Here is an 18,624-nt window from a genome sequence, read left to right as displayed (position 1 = left end):
TTATTGCGTCTAAAGCAATAATGCACGAGAAATCTCTTTTGATGAAGAATGACAAAAAAATTGAATTGTTAAATACACAGGTCAATAAATGTGAAAACATGCCTGCCGAATGAGCTGCAAGATTCTCTTCCACGCATTTGAACAAAGGTGCGTTCACACTGACAGCGGTTTGCAGCATCAAAGCGACAGAAAGTCATTGATTTTCAGTGGCAGTAGGCAATGTGTGAAGCATGAGAGTGATATTTGACGACGCATCAAGTGACATTCCAATACAGTTTGTAATTGTCACTAGCAGAAACTATGGTTGCACATTATTGTAAAAAACAATTACATTAAAAAATTATATTTTGTGTGATGCTGTGATATGGAAAATACAGGAATTTTTAATCATTCTAGAATGAATGAGGTGATTTTGTTTGGGAGTTGTTGGCATCTGCAAAATAAAAATCATCTCAAAAAGCTGAAAAATGACTTTTTGCTCTGAAGATGTATTTGAGTGCGAACCAAAAATATAAAGTGAACAGAATTTAAAAAAAAAATCTTGGTAACACTTCAGTATAGGGAACACATATAAACTATTAACTACGACTTTTTTCATCAATAAACTCCTAATTTACTGCTTATTAATAGTTAGTAAGGTAGTTGTTAAGTTTAGGTATTGGGTAGGATTAAGAATGTAGAATAAGGTCATGCAGAATGAGGTATCAATATGTGCTTAATAAGTACTAATAAATAGCCAATATTCTAGTAATGTGCATGCTAATAAGCAACTAGTTAAAAGACCCTAAAATAAAGTGTTACCAAAATCTCTATTCAATATGCCTATAAAATAATGAGTTTATTGTGATTATTATTAAATACAAATATTAAAATATAATAATAAAATATAAATCTATAATTATGAATAATTAATATAAAAACAAAAAAGAAATATATTGCAATGAATATTTTATATAATTATTTATATAAAAATATTTATTTAAAAAAAAAAAAATAATAAAATAATGCAACTGTACAATGTAAAATGCATGTATGCATATAAATGAACAGAGTGCCATGCTTCACACTGCTAGCGCATATATTCAATTAATTCAGTTAATATTGGCTATCATATTAAGCCCAGTCCTGGCCCCGCACCAAACAACCTTCACAAAACTGGTGCGATGTTCAGTTCCCCTCCAGATTTTGAGGGAGATCATGCTTTTTGGCCACTTGGTGTCAGAAATCCGCTTGTTTTGGATTCAACCTGCTTTATTTTCCTCATCCATTTGAAATAAAATGATTACATATTAATAAATTGTATAAATAAAATTATTTTATTTGCTAGTGTGTTGTTATTTGTTTCATGAAAAAATATTCTGAGCAAAATAAACCAGTTATAAACCATTTTACACACACAAAAAAAAGCTGGGTTAAAAATGGACAAACCTAGCATTTGGGTTGTTTGACCCAACCTATTTTGGGTTTATTTTAAGCGAGCAATACAGTCATTTTTAAACAATAGTTGGGTTAAATAAAACTGCCCAGCAGGTTGGGCAAACATTTAACCCAACCACTGGGTTTGTCCATTTTTAACCCAACCTGGGTTATTGGGTTAAACCTGGGTTCATTACATTCAGCAACAACAACAAAAAAATTACATTCAGCAACAACAACAAAAAAAGTCAATTTTTGGGTTTTGTTCTTTGAGCTGTTTTAATCCTTGCCTCCAGCAGATATAAAAGAACTTAATTATTCATACATTTATAATGTTAATAATTACAGATGCACTGATATATCGACCAATATGTATCGGCTGATAAAAGCAAATTTCCACACTATCAGCTATCAGCAGGAAATGCTAAGAAATCAGTTTGATGTTCAATATTAATACTAATTATATGAATTAATAACATTCAGAAAGTTAAGAAATATGAATTTAATCTTCAGAATTTAGTTAACATGTGTTAATATGTTCGTTTATAACTGATACCAGTTACTCTGAAACAAGTTGATGAAATGGAGAGAATAACATTTTTATTTGCATTTCTTTCAAAATAGAATAATTTAAAATATAATGATTTATAATGATTATCAATAATTTAACAGAAACCCCAAACTATCGGTATCGTTATCGGCAGATATCACTCTGAATAATCAGCTATCGGTGGAGAAATGTAGCATCGGTGCATCTCTACTAATATGTGGGAGTAATTTTGAAATTTGTGACAGTATTTTATAAAATAAGCAGGAAGCTAAATAGAAATTTTGTTTTTTTTTATGCTTCTAAAAATAGTATAGAAGAGTTATTACTAATAGTCCCTTTCAAACCTGCCTCTTTTGTTAAACCTGAAATTACAAAATTGTTACAAAAGTTGTATACAGAAAGCTGGTCCCAGGCCTGAATAAGCCATATTTTGATATTGTTGTTATGATATATCAACCAATAGTACACACCATCGCTGTCAGTGTGAACGGCCCCTAACAAACTCTTAGCAGCGACTCACACGTTTCTAATAACCTGTTTTCTTTTGTCTTTTCAAAGCTGTGAATCCACTGAGACGGAGTGACGGGGAAGACTGCTGTTGGACTGTGAACGTTGGACGCCGCGGATCACGAGACGTGTTCGGACAGACGGCGCTCATATGCACTGAGACTTTTCATAGTTTCTGAAAATCGTCCAGAGCCTCGCTGATGAGTATGAATAAAACACCTCACCAGCGCTGGTACGTTATTGGACCGGGGCGACGAGATGACGGATGTAAATTATTATAAGGCGTTTTATTTTTATGTTTTTCACTTTAAGAAACATGATTTCATCAGCACAACAGAGACTTGTGACTTCACCACTCCACATTTGACTGATCTGTACAAAGTGTCTTTAAATAGATGAGATTACTGGCATGCACTACTAATAAAATCCACTGAGGATTGCATTTTTATTAAGGATCGAGTCCATCTTTTTACTTTCAAAATAAAAAATAAAATCGGTTTTAAATTCTGTATTTTATTAAGATGGTGTTTTATTAACTCAAAATCATATGTAACAGATACAGAAATAACTCTTTTTTGAATTACATTAATTCAATGTATAAATGTGAAAATATGTACAGACAAATAATATGCAGCTACACAGGTAATAAAACGCTCAAACACTAAACAAATAAAGCTGCAAGCAGCAGTAATGAGGGTGAGAAGTAGCGTCACTGCTTTAGCTCTTCATTCATGCTGAAAAAACCCAAGAACTGTTGTATTTTGCTGGAATTTACTAACAAGTCCCATTAAAGGTCAAATCATCCACATTTGGCATGTGTTCGTCACTGATACGCTCCACCTCTGGTTCCCTTCAGTCACTCTACAGTTTATTTTTGAGACTCCCACGATTGAATCTCAGGAAAGGCATCATGAGGGAAGAGAATTTGGTTGTGGTAAGTTCTCCTTTTTTTAGTTCTTGAATTCTATTATTGTTGCTAAACCTTCTGAGAAATGATGAGCTCAAACGCCACAGAGCTAAATATTGCAAACACATCCATCCAGATGTTTGAATGAGCAGAAGAAGGTGCCGTCACTTCTTATGGTCACGTTTCTCTCTGTAAAACCAGTAAATCAGCACTGCAGCGATGATCATGTCCATCAGAGTCACGCACAGCACCAGCACCTCCATCTGCAGGATGCAAACACATGCTGATCACATCTGACAACAGTCAAGCGTCCTTTCAGATGAATAAACCATCAAAAATGTCCTGTTTGAACATTTTTCTGTCAACCTGGATCGATCAATTCTTTTTCATTTTACAGGAATAACTTCACGAGGCCTGTAAAGAACATGTTCAAGCCGCATTTGACCTCAAAATCGAAAGAAATAAGAAATTGTATTTTGCATAAAGCCTTTTTTTTTTTTTTAAGATTTTCATGAGATTTTAAGCACACAAACTCTCACTGTAATGCAATAAAGAGTTGTTACATAAAAGTACATTTTTAGGTGTATTTATACTAATAAAAACTACCCACTATATTGCAGTCATTTTTATGTCATGAAAATAATGTCACAATGCAAAGAATTCTAATTTTTTTTGCGCAAAATATTTTATTTATTTTTATTATATTCTAAAAGTTTTATTTATAATGTTTTTTGATTACAAAAAATATATTTTTTCTCGCCTTTAAATTTTGACCTGGTTGTGTTTTCGTGAGATTCACACTAGGCCCCACAGTCTTTATTTGGTACATTTTAACTTTAAATAATCATAAATGTTGACATACAGTATGTATCCATTTGAAAACATGTTTTATGCATTTAATAAAACTAGATGAAAGACTAAATGTGAAGCAGAAATGTTCATAACAACAGCGCAGGAATTGTTTTGAATTATTAATTCTACCTTGTGCTCGATTTGATTTCCACCTGGCTTAAGATCAACAGCCAGAAGAATCACTCCGATCCCAGACACCACCAGACACACAATGTTGGCACTGAAGCAAGTCTGGAGAAAAAAAAAATTGTTTAATGCTTGTAATTTCCATAGACTGTGTTTATTAAATGCACACACTAACCTGTAGAAGCCCGGGGCTTTTGTACAGAAGATTAGACAAGATTCCAGCCACGACAAACTGGAAGACGAAAGGAAACATCATTTTATTGTTTCAAATGATTAACATTATCGATATCTTCTGTAGTATTTGCAAATGTGTGTCAAAGTCTAAAATGCAATATTTTATTATGAACATTCATGCATGTACTGCACAATGAAACATTTGAACATTTGAAGCAGAATCAAATGAAGCTCACCATTATTCCAGTAATGATTGGCACTCGGAATAAGGTCAGAAGACTGTTATTTATCCCGAATGATGCTGCAAATACGACCCCTATTCCAAAACTGAGGATCCCACTGGACGTCTGCACGGCCTACAGCAGGACAACAGTAAAAATAAACATTTCTGACTGTAAAGCTAGATTTACAGTCTAAACTTGTCAAGGCCTTCAACTGTACTCACTTTGTGCATTTTATTTAATCATTAATTTTATTAAAAAAAACACACACTCTTGGCTCAGTGGGGTTATATAGCTAGATATAGGCCTAAGCAAAAATATATAGCGAGATATTCTTGACTCAGTGTTAAAAAAATTCTATATAAGGAGAAATTAATGCATGCTTTCATAATACTTTTTTTTTTTTACTGCTAAAGTATGTTTACGAGCTGTTTAATTCATGAAAGTGAATTAAAATAAATTATTAAAACAAAATTGATTAATTAAAACTAAATCCATAATATAAAAGGTTCGATATAGCCTAGCCTATATATAAAGTGTCTGACTGACTGTTTTGACAAACATTTCCATCCATGTTTTATTTCACAAGAGCTGAACTAAACGTCAGTAAATGGTGTAAATGAAGAGCTCATAGCCGTCAGAAAATGGTGGTTTGTGTTACCGCGCAGGTGGCGGGTCCCTTCCTGAGGAGGCCGTGCAGGACAGGCACTGCGCCGGGCAGCGCTTCACTGGCGCGGTAGTACTTGATGAGAGGGCCTTCATCACCGCGCCCTCCTGCTGCTGAGTCCTCGTGCCGAATATCCATCGCGATATCTGCTCTGGCCATCTTTTGCATGAAAATAAACACTTAAATTAACAGAACAGCCTTCATTTCCCCACTTGAATATATATATATATATATATACACACACACACACACACACATATTTATTTATATATATATATAGCAAATAAAACAAATATGAAATGAATAGAAGTGACATTAAATAACATTATTGATCATGTCTGTTTTGTGAAGATGCATGAAACCCTTATTAACAATCATAAATGCATCTCTGCTAGTAATGCTCCAATATTCATCCTTACCACAACCGTTTTAAATGTTAATTTTTGTAAATATAATACCTCTTTTGCATATATTCATTAAGTTATATAAAAATGCAAAGCTACATAAGTTCGTCTTACCGAGCTGAGTCTGTCTTCCGTATTATAGTGGAGAAAAGATCATCGTGTGTCACTTTAGTGTTTTTTTTTTTTTTTTTTTTTTGATACCCAATAAGCCACTCTCATGCGGTTGGTCAAAGAAAGAAAAAAAAAAAAAGGAACTGTGATGTGAGAAGTGATGATGTGAGCAGTTCAGGTCTGTTTCTCAAAGGAACTTCTGCTATCAGAGCAGACAAGCCTGCAGAAACTTCATCTAGACTTCACACACTTTATTCTCCAGCTGGTAAGACCATTTATTTAGAACTAAAAGACTCTTTACCTGAAATACAAACCCTGTTCTAGATTAATAAAGTGAGAGTCAGAGAGATGCAGCAACAAAATGGTAGCCTAAAAATGTGGTAACATCTACATAAATTAATTGTTATTTAACAACTGAATCAACTTTAATATATTAGGTTACACCAACAAAACTAAATTTAAGGGTATAAAATAGCTCTTTAATGCAACAACTCCAGGTTACCACTATATACAGCGTATAATTTGTTGATGTGCCATTTGTATTTTATTATCTTTCAGAAAACTGAATCTCTTTCCATTTATTATAAGTTGCACATTTTACCTCGAACTTCCTGTAAACACGTTTGAAACTGTCGCACTCTGGGCATTCTGTAAAGTGTGGGTTAGTTCGGGGTCGCTTGAGGCAAAATACTTTTTTATTGGATAAAATTACTACATTTTATAGTTCATGACTAGATGTGTGGATTTCAAATGTATTTTTATCCAAACTAATGCACATTTGTCTGCTCTGACTATTTTTATCATTCATTTATGATATATGATTAACCTTTCTTATGTTTTATTACACTGCAAAACATGCTTTTCTTCCTCTATTTCTGTCTTGTTCTCCAGTACAAATATCTAAACATTCTTAAATCAAGAAACATTTACTTGAGAAGCAAAATGAGTTTTTGCTTCAAACGAGAATAGGCGTACTGGGTGTGAAAAATAATCTTGTTGAATATTTTTCTTATTCCATTGACAGATATTTGTTGTTTAAAGCATAAACACTTCATTTTGATCATTTTTTCAGAAAACAAAGACCATGTCGTTTTGCTTCTCAAGCAAATATATCTTGATTTAAGAACGTTTAGATGTTTGTACTGGAATACAAGACAAAAATACTATAGTATATTTTTATTAAATATATAAAAGGTACTTGTAGAGTAGCCTGGGCATTACGTAAGCCAGGAAAACTGTAGAAGAAGGCCACATGCCTACGTAACATGTTATGGAAAACCTTGAAAGCCGTACATACTGTATATCTTACCTTACAGAATGGCGCTACATAATGAAGGAGGCGTTTAGCAAACACTGAATGCTACAATTATTAACCAAATTGATTTGTTCTGATTACATGTGATGTACACTGCCTTGGATTAAATGTTCTTTAAAAAACAAAAAGACAGGATCCCGCCATTAAAAGAAGTCAGAAGGTTTGATAATTAATTGTGGCAAACAAGTGAGGAACTTTGAGAAGTGTCTAGACATACGCTCACTGTTGATAACAGGCATCTGACTTTGAGAGATTCAAGAAAAAGACTTCCACAACAATACTGATTCAATAAAATCATGTTTAGCAGTGAAATAGTGCTTAGACCCTCTGCCAGTCTCTCCTTCTGTTCACATTTGAGCTGCTGAATGTTTTTGATCCATTGTGTGAGATAGCAATATTTCTCTTCTTTTCAAATGACAGACAAATGCGGTACACGTTTAAGCCGGATGACTGTATGGTCATCAGCATTCCTCTGGGAAGCATCAGGAACATGAGAGAGGGGCAGCTGATGCCCGAGAAATTCACCTGCGTCTTCAAAGATTCTTACAAGGTTTTTCTCAGAGGGCGACCAAAGGAACTCGGGGTACGTACCAAGATTTAAAACCATCACAGTGTATTTTGTTTTATATGTTGGACTTTTAGTTTTGTTTTAGTTCAGTAGTTGCAGAGGCACTAGACAGAAGAGATTATCTTAAAATACATCAGATGGTACATAAACAGGAATTCACTACAGGGTTTTTTACTGCACATGTTAATTATCTGGGGTATTTAGTCAGTTTCAGTGGTATTTTTGGTTGATTTGTGACCCTGATTTCAACAGATAAACATTTATGTGTCAAAAGTTTTCCATCAAAGATACATTCACTATATACTATAATATATTATAATATATCCATTTGTATATACACAGTGTGGACCAAAGATCTGAGAACACCAGTGGAAATGCTTCTTTCCATTTCAATTTAATGCATTTTCATCACACATGATAGACCCTTTTCACAGACAGTATGGTAAATCTTGCTAAGTTTTTTTTTTTTTTTTGAAAAATGTATGTACATTTATAACTCTATACTTAGTATTATATTACTGTTGCATCAACGCTGCTGTGAGGGTGTTTCTAATACAGCGGCTGTGAGAGTGATCTTTCTCTCTTCTGACTGCCGTTATCAATCGCTCTCTATTTTTTTTCCTCTTTTTAAAGTTATGAAAACACTATTGTGGAGTTTTTCTTTTGCTATTTGTGCAAATGGAAATGCACACAAAAAAAATATTTATCGAAGTCTCTCATTCACTGCTATAAAAGTTTATCCAACTATGATGACTTCCGCTTCTAAGAATTGGAGTTAAAAATATGAGAACATCTCAGTATTTGGTGCGTTTCTCTTTTACTGGAGCTGCATGAACAAAACCTGATGATTATGTTTTCTAGCATGATTTGAGATGATTTGAAGAGCTTCTGTACAAAGAGTCACATGATCAATGACACTCATTTACTTACATTTCATTAGTCACCTAGAATCTAAAATATTTTTTTCTACATCCTTTGGTCACACTTTAGTTTAAGGTCCAGTTCTCACTATTAACTAACTATTAGGGCTGGACGATATGACCTAAAATTAAAATCTCGATTAATTGAACATTTTAACTCGATTACGATTAATAAACAATTTTTTGTTGTTTGCCTTCATAGTTCACTGACAAGGTTTGTACTGTAAATATGCTTGACTATTAAAGGTGGGATCATTTTTCTTACAGATTTAAATCAGATAGAGATAAATTAGCACAGTACCAGTACATTTATTTGAACGCATTAATGAGAGAGCGATTGCGTGTGTGAATTCATCATACCGTCTCTCTATTAATTGTGAAGCTGTGGGTTGTAAGTAGTTACATCAAAAGTAGAAAAATATATGCTTTAACTTTTGAGTTTGTAAGCTACTTTAGTGATAAATCACAGGACAGCGTTAACGACGAGTTTCTGCGCTCCTTTCTGTGCGCGCGATCTTCACGTGATGTGCAGCTACTGTCTGTATGAGTGTTCGTGTGCCACAATGCAAAGTAGCTCAATATAATAATACACATCCATTTGTCTAAAATCGCTTGAATGTTTAAACTGGCAAGCCTTAAAACACATACAATTGACAAAGTTTAGTGAAGACGCAAGTGAAAGTGATCTCACTTCGACGCTCGCCGCTTGCGCGCTGTGTGTGTGTGTGTGTGTTGACTCTGCGAAATAACCAAAATAACCGACATGGGAAAATTTTGTCAGTTTCGATTACTTTTCGATTAATCGTCCAGCCCTACTAACTATTAACTTTGACTTTTGCCTCAATAAGCTCCTAATTACTGCTTATTAATAGTTAGTAGTTGTTAAAGTCCCCCTGTAGTCAATAATTTTATCCCTTAAAACTCATCTGTGATCACCAAAATGACATATTTAAACGTTTTATTTTCCTGTGAAAAAATTTTCTTCATGCCTTAAAATAGCTTGAATGTAACTCTACACCCTTGGCTCATTTAATATACCCGGATCAATGAATATGCAAATCAGCCCCGCCCACACTCTCTAGCATGAGCTCAGAGGTCCACTCGGTCAACTTACTGAGGTAAACGCTGCACAATAGTACCGCTCTTTACAACATTAGACATATAACGGTAATTAATATGATTAGCCTTTTGCTTGACTACGTTATCAGACAGCTAATAATGTGTTGCTAATGTTACACAAACTATGTCTCAGAGTCAGACAGCTGCCTTCTAACAATCAGTATCCTTACAAACGCTTTGACTCAGAACGTCAGTGGAGAAAGGCATATAGTGCATCATAGCATCGCAGCATCATAGCATTGCTAAATCTACATGATTTTTCGTATCAACAGAAAAATATACTGAGATAACCTGGCTTCTCTCGAGACTCTCCTGCTAGTTCACTGTCAATGATATGCTAAACCCGCCAGCACGTTGACAAGATTTGTTACAAGGTAGTTTGTGACGTCACAGACACCAGCTATTTCAAACCGTGTCTTTTTTCACTGCAGTTTTAAGAAGAAAATACTCAGCAATGGTGTTGACATATGAATTTGCACATGGTTTGTCTTAAAGGAACACTCCACTTTTTTTGAAAATAGGCTCATTTTCCAACTCCCCTAGAGTTAAACAGTTGAGTTTTACCTTTTTCAAATCCATTCAGCCGATCTCTGGGTCTGGCGGTGCCACTTTTAGCATAGCTTAGCATAGTTCATTGAATCTGATTAGACCGTTAGCATCTCCTTAAAAAATGACCAAAGAGTTTCAATATTTTTCCTATTTAAAACTTGACTCTTCTGTAGTTACATCGTGTACTAAGACCGACGGAAAATGAAAAGTTGCAATTTTCTAGGTCGATATGGCTAGGAACTATACTCTCATTCTGGCGTAATAATCAAGGAACTTTGCTGCCGTACCATGGCTGCAGCAGGCGCAATGATATTACCCAGCGCCTGTGACCCCCTGCTTGCACAGGGAGTGTGCCTTGCAACCATGGAGACATTTGTGAGAGACGCTGCGTAATATCTTGCTCCTGCTACAGCCATGGTACGACAGCAAAGTTCCTTGATTATTACGCCAGAATGAGAGTATAGTTCCTAGTCATATTGGCCTAGAAAATCGCAACTTTTCATTTTCCGTCGGTCTTAGTACACGATGTAACTACAGAAGAGTCAAGTTTTAAATAGGAAAAATATCGAAACTCTTTGGTCATTTTTGAGCGAGATGCTAACGGTCTAATCAGATTCAATGAAGTATGCTAAGCTATGCTAAAAGTGGTACCGTCAGACCCGGAGATCGGCTGAATGGATTTGAAAAAGGTAAAACTCAACTGTTTAACTCTAGGGGAGTTGGAAAATGAGCCTATTCTCAAAAAAAGTGGAGTGTTCCTTTAAATGCACATTAAAAACACCACATAGCCATATAAACAACATTAAAAATTAGATTTTCACCACAGGGGTTCTTTAATATTAGGTATAGGGTAGGATTAGGGAATGCACTGTAGAATATGTTCATGCAGAATAAGGCATTAATATCTGCTTTATAAGTAAAAAATTTGGAAAACTCCAGATGTTCAATGTGATCTCCGACTATTTTTATGAGTTTTTTGACTGTATGTGAATGTTGTTGATATTTCAGGCGGCTCAGCTCAGCATCGGAGCGTTTGTCATTTGCATCGGCAGCCTCGTTGCTTTTGAAGACCATCCATCTCATTTAATCTACACCCTACCTTGTGCCCTGGTGAGAACAGCGATCGCTCTATTTATCACAGCTCATTTTTGATGTTTAAGTTGTATTCATGTAAACACACACATCTCTCACACAGTCTCTTTTATTTAGTTCATTGCAAGTGGCATTCTGACATTTGCAGCTGGAAGGTCTCCGATCATGCCCGTGGTAGGTGATCACAGGACAAATATTGTTCATAACTCTTTTTTATCATGATGGAAACTGAATTAAATCATTTATCTACTTGTTCTTGTTCTGAAAGGTGAAACTGTCCTTCATATTCAACATTATCAGCCTTTTCTGGTCCATCGCAGCTATAGCTCTCTGCCTGTTAGTAGATATTGGACCAAAACAGGTAATTTGTCATTCTTCACCTATATACTGTATAACTTACAGAAGCCAGAATTGCAGTGCTGTGCATATATCTCATTGATTTACTTTATTTTACAGTATGGAGATGACATTTCAAAGGTACCGTTATGTGCTCATGTAGCAAACATGTTTTGAACTGATGTTAATTATCATTTGCACATTAATTTATTCATTTATTATTATTCCTTAGCTCCATAGTATGTTTGTTGGGCTGAGGGTGGTAATCTGCGTGTTGTGTGGGTTCGAGTTGATTCTGGCTCTGATTCTGATCTACTGGGAGAGTAAAGCCATATGCAGACCTCATTTCAACACCCTGGTAAGTTTTCATTTTGTAATCAACAAAACATGCTGAACTATCAAACACGTTGTAAGCTCTTTTATTTTTCTTCATTTCAATACAGCCCTTGATCACTATCAAGCAAGACGTTTGATTGGACAGTGAGATCGAAGCACCTTGAGAGGACAAATCTCAGTCGATTTCTCTGTAGGACGTTACAGGTTGAACTTTAATGTATATATAGATGTTTGTTTGATGCCTTTTTGTCTGGAGCTCAGCTGGTAGAGCGTTGTGCTGCAATGTCAACATCATGGGTTTGATTCCCAGAGAGCGTGTGAATAGCTCAAATGTTTATCCTGAATGCAATGTAAATCGCTTTTGGAAGTGTTTGCCAAATGAATTCATGTAAATATACCATGATACGCTTGATTAGTTTTCTATGTGCTCACTATTAAAGTGCTGTTTTTGAACCTCTCATCATCTGTTTGTGTAGTACTGGATAATAATCAATCAAGCTACTGCATTTAAAACACATACACAGACACACACATACACATATATATTGTATGGAATATATTTTACTTATTTTTATTTATATTAAATATGGAGTTTTTTTTAGGATCATTTAGTTTTATTTGCAAAATATATTATTTTTGTTGTTTTAATAATAAATATTAGTTAAAAATCATCATATTAACCTTACAAGAAAGTAGGGTTTCATTACAAGATCACTGAACATCGGGCTGTGAAAGACATTTGCTGCTTTGTTTCATGTTTGTGAGTTGTGAGTTAAACCACAGCTTCTGCCACTGCTGACCATGAAGATGTGTGATGTTCAGGGGGCGTTAAAATATGAAAACCAACCACAACAGATTCTAATGCAAAATAATCTTCAAACATCATGAAAAGTACAGTAGTTAAAAATATTTGGTGTTGAGGCTATTTGTATTATTTTTCATGGTGAGGATGTAATGTAAAAACCATTGTGCATCAGCCCTGTTAACTGCTTGATCACGCCTACATAACATCTTTTAGTCGTCTAGTGGTTTGCAGAATTTTATTCTACATCAAATATAACTCACACCTAAAAAACATCTCACCAATATCAAACATAAACAGCTACAATGACCTCAAAAAGCACTTGGACACTTCAGTTACACTTAAAGGGGTCCTTGATTATGATTTCACTTTTTTAACTTCAAAGTTCAATGCAAAGGGAGATATTTTCTTTTACAGAAATCACTTTTTAAGGAGTACAACAAATGACTGGTAGGGACTACAATGAGCTTCTTCCCGGGTTTGTGACATTACTAACCCTAAAATTTACAGGTCGTGAGGCCATGTTGGGCTGCTTTAGAGAAGAGGAAGAGTTGTTTTTTTGGTAGAGTGTTATCATGCTGTCATTTTACACCGGACTGCTTCACAAACGAGGGCCGACTCAACACTGGATTTGCACAAAAGATTAACATGACGGCACATACTAGTCGATGAGTTGAATCAATTCCACAGCAACTACATAAATTTATCCACTAACCATTCAGAAACGTCCAGTTTCATTCTAAAAGTTGTAACTTCTTCCTGAGTCTCTCCATCAGTGTCGACTCCGGTTTGAACAATGTAAGGCTGAACACCGTTACTGACAATCCTCATTTTGGCTGCGTGAGATTCTCCAGCTTTGTTGTTGTTGAGCAACCGAAGCGCGAGCTGTTAAAGCTCCACCCTCTTCTGGAAAGGGGGCCGGGAGCAGCAGCTCATTTGCATTTAAAGTGACACACACAAAAGCGGCATGTTTTTGCTCACACCCAAATAGGGGCAAATTTGACAAGCTATAATAAATGATCTGTGGGGTATTTTGAGCTGAAACTTCACAGACACATTCTGGGGACACCAGAGACTTATATTACATCTTGTAAAAGGGGCATAATAGGTCCCCTTTAATGTCTGAATGCCATTGCATTACAGTGTTGAGTAAGTATTTTTAGTAAAAAAGTAAATACTATTAGTATTAGTAGTATTGCATTACTTATTACTAATTACTTTCTAAGGGTATGTTTACACGACAACGATGTACTAAAAATGATAGTTTTTCTTTTGTGTTTTTCATGTACAGACGACAACTTTGTCAAAATGATCCCCGTTTACACAGATCTTTGAAAACAGCTAAAAATGCTGTATTCTGCTGCCAGGCCAGTAGTTGGCGATGTCACTTTGTAAAGAAACACTATGTGCCTATAGACTCAACACGTAATACGCATGAGCATGACGTCACCATTTTCAGAAATTTGTGTTTTTGTTGTTTACACGGAGACAATAATGGTATAGTTTTCAAAAACTTGCACTTTTAAACCTGTTTTCAAAAGTTTGTGTTTTCAGGACCCCAAAACGCCATTGTCGTGTAAATGAACGGCCAAAATGCATAAAAAGTTTTACATTTTTAGTTGAAAACGGTGTAAAACACTTTTAATTATTTCAAATAGATAATATAAAATTACACAAATTATTCTTGAATCGACCAAAGTATTCAAAGGGAGAAGTTTACATTAAAAACATACATTTTTTTAACATTCAATTCTGATAAACGTTAAATCCACTATTGTTTTATATAGAATTGTTCTATAGTCAATACATATTTAATGCAATTGCATCAGAAGTAACTATAATTCAATTGCAGACAAATTAAGAGTAATCCCTTACTTTTTCAAGTGAGAAGTAATTCAATTACAGTAATTACTTAATGAATTACACCCAACACTGATTACATACAAATATCAAATTATTTATTGTAAAGAAAGCTCAAAAACACACTTACAAGCAAAATATTTGACAGAAAGATAAAACAATATGTTGGAGAAACCCATTTCATGCAGAATTAAACTGGATATCATTTTAATGATATTTTTCAAAACAATGCTGTTTTTATGTATAAAACTCTTAATTCTTTAAGTATCCACTTTTTGGGGCCACTTTAAATAACTTATGAAAAAAGGAAACGCCTCGTTTTCCAATGTTTGCGTGTAAATGCAAAACACACACGTGTGTGACAGTGACACTCAACAGAGTGACCTTGAGCGCGTGAGAAACTCGAACGTTTGGCCCATCTGGCTTGCCATAGCGGCTGTACTCCTGGCGCTGCATGCACACCAATGAAAATACACGGAATTTTCTGTTTTCACCTAAAGTGTCTGCCATCTTTCTGTTTCGTGCATGCATCGCTCTCTCTGAGCAGCTGACTGAGTACATGCATTTGACGCGTGCAGAGCCGGAGAGCACACATGCATGGCCGTCATCCGGGTTGCATTCTTGCAGCAGACGCCAGAGAGGGAGAGAGAGCTGCTAACATCACGGTAATCAAAGGTGAATCCAGGACAGAGAGGAAAGACGCCGATCTGCTGATCTCTCGTGCATGGCTTCAAAGTTCGGCTCTCGGACTCTCAGTAAAGATGATGTGAATTACAGAATGCATTTCCGCATGATCAACGAACAGCAGGTGGAGGACATCACCATCGAGTTCTTCTACAAGCCGCACACAATCACCCTGCTGACATGCACCGTGCTCAGCCTCATGTACTTCGCGTTTACGCGGTGAGTGACGCACAACCCTAAAGCCACACAAAGAGTTGCAATAACAGCATGTTACTATAGCAACACGTCGTTTCCAATCAAAATCTGCCTTTTGTGGCTTTTAGTGCGTGTTTGTTGTTTTGAGGTCACCTATGTGCGTGTGTGTATTTCTAAAGTCGACTAAAACGATCTTATATCAAAGTGCGCATTTCACTTCCGGGAAAACCGACAAAAATATTGATTACGTCATCCTGCACTCGGGGACATTTTTGTTCAATGAAATACTCTCCAGAAAGACAATGTCCCTCCCCCGATACCACCATTTTATATAAGTAAGCAAGTAGCAAATGTAAACAGGAGACTATTGGCTATTCAAGTTATAGCTTATATTCAGACATGAAACGGAAGTTGCGATAGTCTTTTCTTTCCTATTGTGACCTTTATCCGAGTGAAACGGCTTCTCAAACAAGAAAAAATGTAGGGCGGGGCTTGATTTTGTTTATAAGGAATTGATTGGATGGGTGTGGTTTGCTATTGGTGGGTCTCATGTGAGTGACAGGTTGCCCCGCCCTCATGTCAGTAAATGCATCAACAGAGAAGAGAAGAGATGTTGCTGCAAGAGGGAGGGGAAGTTATTTTGTACTTAAAGAGTACGAGACACATGAATTAAAAAAATATAATGATGTGCACAGATTAATTATTTATAATAAATACTGCAATATTACATTAAAAATAAGATGGTCGATTTGAATTTTATGGTGGTGATTAAGTTGGCATTTTTTATTGTCTTAATGCATATTACTGGTCTTTAATGTAAACAATTCATCTGTGAATTTGCATTTGTTTTTTTTTGTTCAGCCATTTTGTTGCATGCACATCTGCCTCCATTCCAGTGAGCAATGCTCACTTTTTACAATCCAGTTAAAGAGATTAGTAAAATCAAGTTCTGTCTTGCGTTTTTTTTTACCTTGTACAGTAGCGTTTCACTTAAAGGGTTAGTTCACCCAAAAATGAAAATAATGTCATTAATTGCTCACCCTCATGCTGTTCCACACCCATAAGACCTTCGTTAATCTTGGAACGCAAATTAAGATATTTTTGTTGAAATCCGATGGCTCAGTGAGGCCTCCATAGCCAGCAATGACATTTCCTCTCTCAAGATCCATTAATGTACTAAAAACATATTTAAATCAGTTCATGTGAGTACAGTGGTTCAATATTAATATTATAAAGCAACGAGAATATTTTTGGTGCGCCAAAAAAACAAAATAATGACTTATATAGTGATGGCTGATTTCAAAACACTGTGTCAGGAAGCTTCGGAGCGTTATGAATCAGTGTGTCGAATCAGCGGTTCGGAGCGCCAAAGTCACGTGATTTCAGCAGTTTGGCGGTTTGACATGCGATCCGAATCATGATTCGACGCGCTGATTCATAACGCTCTGAAGCTTAATGAAGCAGTGTTTTGAAATCGGCCATCACTATATAAGTCGTTATTTTGTTTTTTTTGGCGCACCAAAAATATTCTCGTCGCTTTATAATATTAATATTGAACCACTGTACTCACATGAACTGATTTAAATATGTTTTTAGTACATTAATGGATCTTGAGAGAGGAAATGTCATTGCTGGCTATGCAGGCCTCACTGAGCCATCGGATTTCATCAAAAATATCTTAATTTGCGTTCCGAAGATGAACGAAGGTCTTATGGGTGTGGAACGGCATGAGGGTGAGTAATAAATGACAGAATTTTCATTTTTGGGTGAACTAACCCTTTAAATATACGGTAGTAAAATTAGTTGCAATTTCTTTTTCGTGTCAAGAATACCCTTGTATTTGAGAATTTTCTAAAAGTTGGAATGAAATGAATTGATCTTATTGTGAACAATTCATCCATGCATGCATTTTTTTTTTTTTTTTTGTGACCTGTGAACAGGGGCACGTTTAAGCTCAAACCGGTGCACAGCGTTTTGCTACAGTTTCCGGGTTGAACGACGTGTTTCCTGGAAATGGTGTGCAACGGGGTTTGAGATACGTTTTCTCTTGTTTGGTCGGTGTGTCAAAAACGTCAGCCCAATCAGCAACAACATGTATATAAACCACGCGGTATTAAAGAGACAACTCGCACAATGGGTCCAAGTAAAGTCATTTACAAATGTGTTCTTTTATTCTCGACGGCAAGGGCAGTGACTGTAACATCGAGTGTATTTTGCAGTATTAAACTGACTTCATCAGGCCCTCAAAATTCTTCAGAAAGAACACAAAGAATGTCTTTCTCAGCTGCCATATTTGCAACTTTTGCGTCATTAGAATAGGGTGTTCAACACACCACCGTTTCTGTTTAAAAAAAACGTTTTGCAACATTTTGTCGAGGCTGAACGCAGTCCTGGATCTTCCAGTGAAAGCATCAGACTTGTCTCTGGTGATGCAGCACTTCTCTAATCTGTTAGTTCACTTAAACCCCGCCCCTGAAATCTCACATTCAGATCTTCCTCCATACTTGGCCTCTCAACATCTAATGAAACAGACAGAACCAAATCCCTGCCTTGCAGGAATTTTTTTCACACGGATGTATGTCACAATACGGAACAAAAGATCTGTCACAACTTTAATTTCATCATGACATTAAGGGATTTGTTGCAACTCAGCACAGGCAGAATACGTGGAAAATATTTGGCAATGAAAAAAAAATTATGTTTTTGAACTGTTCAGTAAAATGAAATTGCATGATGCGTCTGATTGCACGCACCTACTGTTTTTTTGATGTGTGTGATAAAATGTGAAACTGGTGAAATAGAAAGAGGAAGATGGTCTGTTTGTGCGGGGTGTATTTGAGTGTGTGACCACATGTTTCCATTGCAGAGATGATGGAAACCCTGACAATAACCTGTGGGTGGGTCTCATCCTGG

The 18,624-nt window shown here is 35.8% G+C and overlaps 4 protein-coding genes across 6 annotated transcripts in view; 3 read left to right on the top strand and 1 right to left on the bottom strand.

Annotated features, from left to right (window-relative positions):
- The window catches only part of zgc:158766 (uncharacterized protein LOC100009641 homolog), a 49,075-nt gene extending 46,150 nt beyond the window's left edge, over nucleotides 1-2,925 (top strand). For all 3 annotated transcript variants that reach the window (XM_051865603.1, XM_051865601.1, XM_051865604.1), the window contains one exon: nucleotides 2,525-2,925. Coding sequence is in view for 1 of the 3 variants with exons in the window: in XM_051865604.1 (XP_051721564.1) it covers nucleotides 2,525-2,530 (6 nt within the window). In the remaining 2 variants the exon portion in view is untranslated. The remainder of the gene's footprint in view (nucleotides 1-2,524) is intronic.
- A 41-nt stretch (nucleotides 2,926-2,966) lies between these two features.
- si:ch211-269k10.4 (uncharacterized protein LOC100150242 homolog) lies at nucleotides 2,967-6,079 on the bottom strand. Its single transcript, XM_051865606.1, has 6 exons — nucleotides 5,939-6,079; nucleotides 5,415-5,579; nucleotides 4,769-4,888; nucleotides 4,534-4,590; nucleotides 4,362-4,463; nucleotides 2,967-3,643 (listed from the first exon to the last, which is right to left on the bottom strand). The coding sequence occupies exons 2-6, from the start codon at nucleotides 5,577-5,579 to the stop codon at nucleotides 3,545-3,547; spliced, it is 543 nt and encodes a 180-aa protein (XP_051721566.1). The 5' UTR covers nucleotides 5,939-6,079; the 3' UTR covers nucleotides 2,967-3,544.
- Nucleotides 6,058-12,630, top strand: LOC127497254 (uncharacterized). Its single transcript, XM_051865605.1, has 8 exons — nucleotides 6,058-6,200; nucleotides 7,671-7,833; nucleotides 11,415-11,516; nucleotides 11,616-11,672; nucleotides 11,767-11,859; nucleotides 11,955-11,975; nucleotides 12,067-12,192; nucleotides 12,278-12,630. Exons 2-8 carry the CDS (start codon nucleotides 7,675-7,677, stop codon nucleotides 12,305-12,307), a joined length of 588 nt encoding a protein of 195 aa, XP_051721565.1. The 5' UTR covers nucleotides 6,058-6,200; nucleotides 7,671-7,674; the 3' UTR covers nucleotides 12,308-12,630.
- Nucleotides 12,631-14,984: 2,354 nt separating this feature from the next.
- ptdss1a (phosphatidylserine synthase 1a) overlaps nucleotides 14,985-18,624 on the top strand; it is a 22,342-nt gene continuing 18,702 nt past the window's right edge. Inside the window, exons 1-2 of the mRNA XM_051864500.1 lie at nucleotides 14,985-15,735; nucleotides 18,578-18,624. The exon at nucleotides 18,578-18,624 is cut by the window's right edge and continues 45 nt beyond it. Coding sequence (XP_051720460.1) covers nucleotides 15,557-15,735; nucleotides 18,578-18,624 — 226 coding nt within the window. The 5' untranslated portion in view covers nucleotides 14,985-15,556. The remainder of the gene's footprint in view (nucleotides 15,736-18,577) is intronic.

Source organism: Ctenopharyngodon idella, chromosome 16 (genome assembly GCF_019924925.1).
Source record: "Ctenopharyngodon idella isolate HZGC_01 chromosome 16, HZGC01, whole genome shotgun sequence".
Taxonomy (NCBI): Eukaryota; Metazoa; Chordata; class Actinopteri; order Cypriniformes; family Xenocyprididae; genus Ctenopharyngodon; species Ctenopharyngodon idella.
This window is presented reverse-complemented; position numbering and strand designations above follow the sequence as displayed.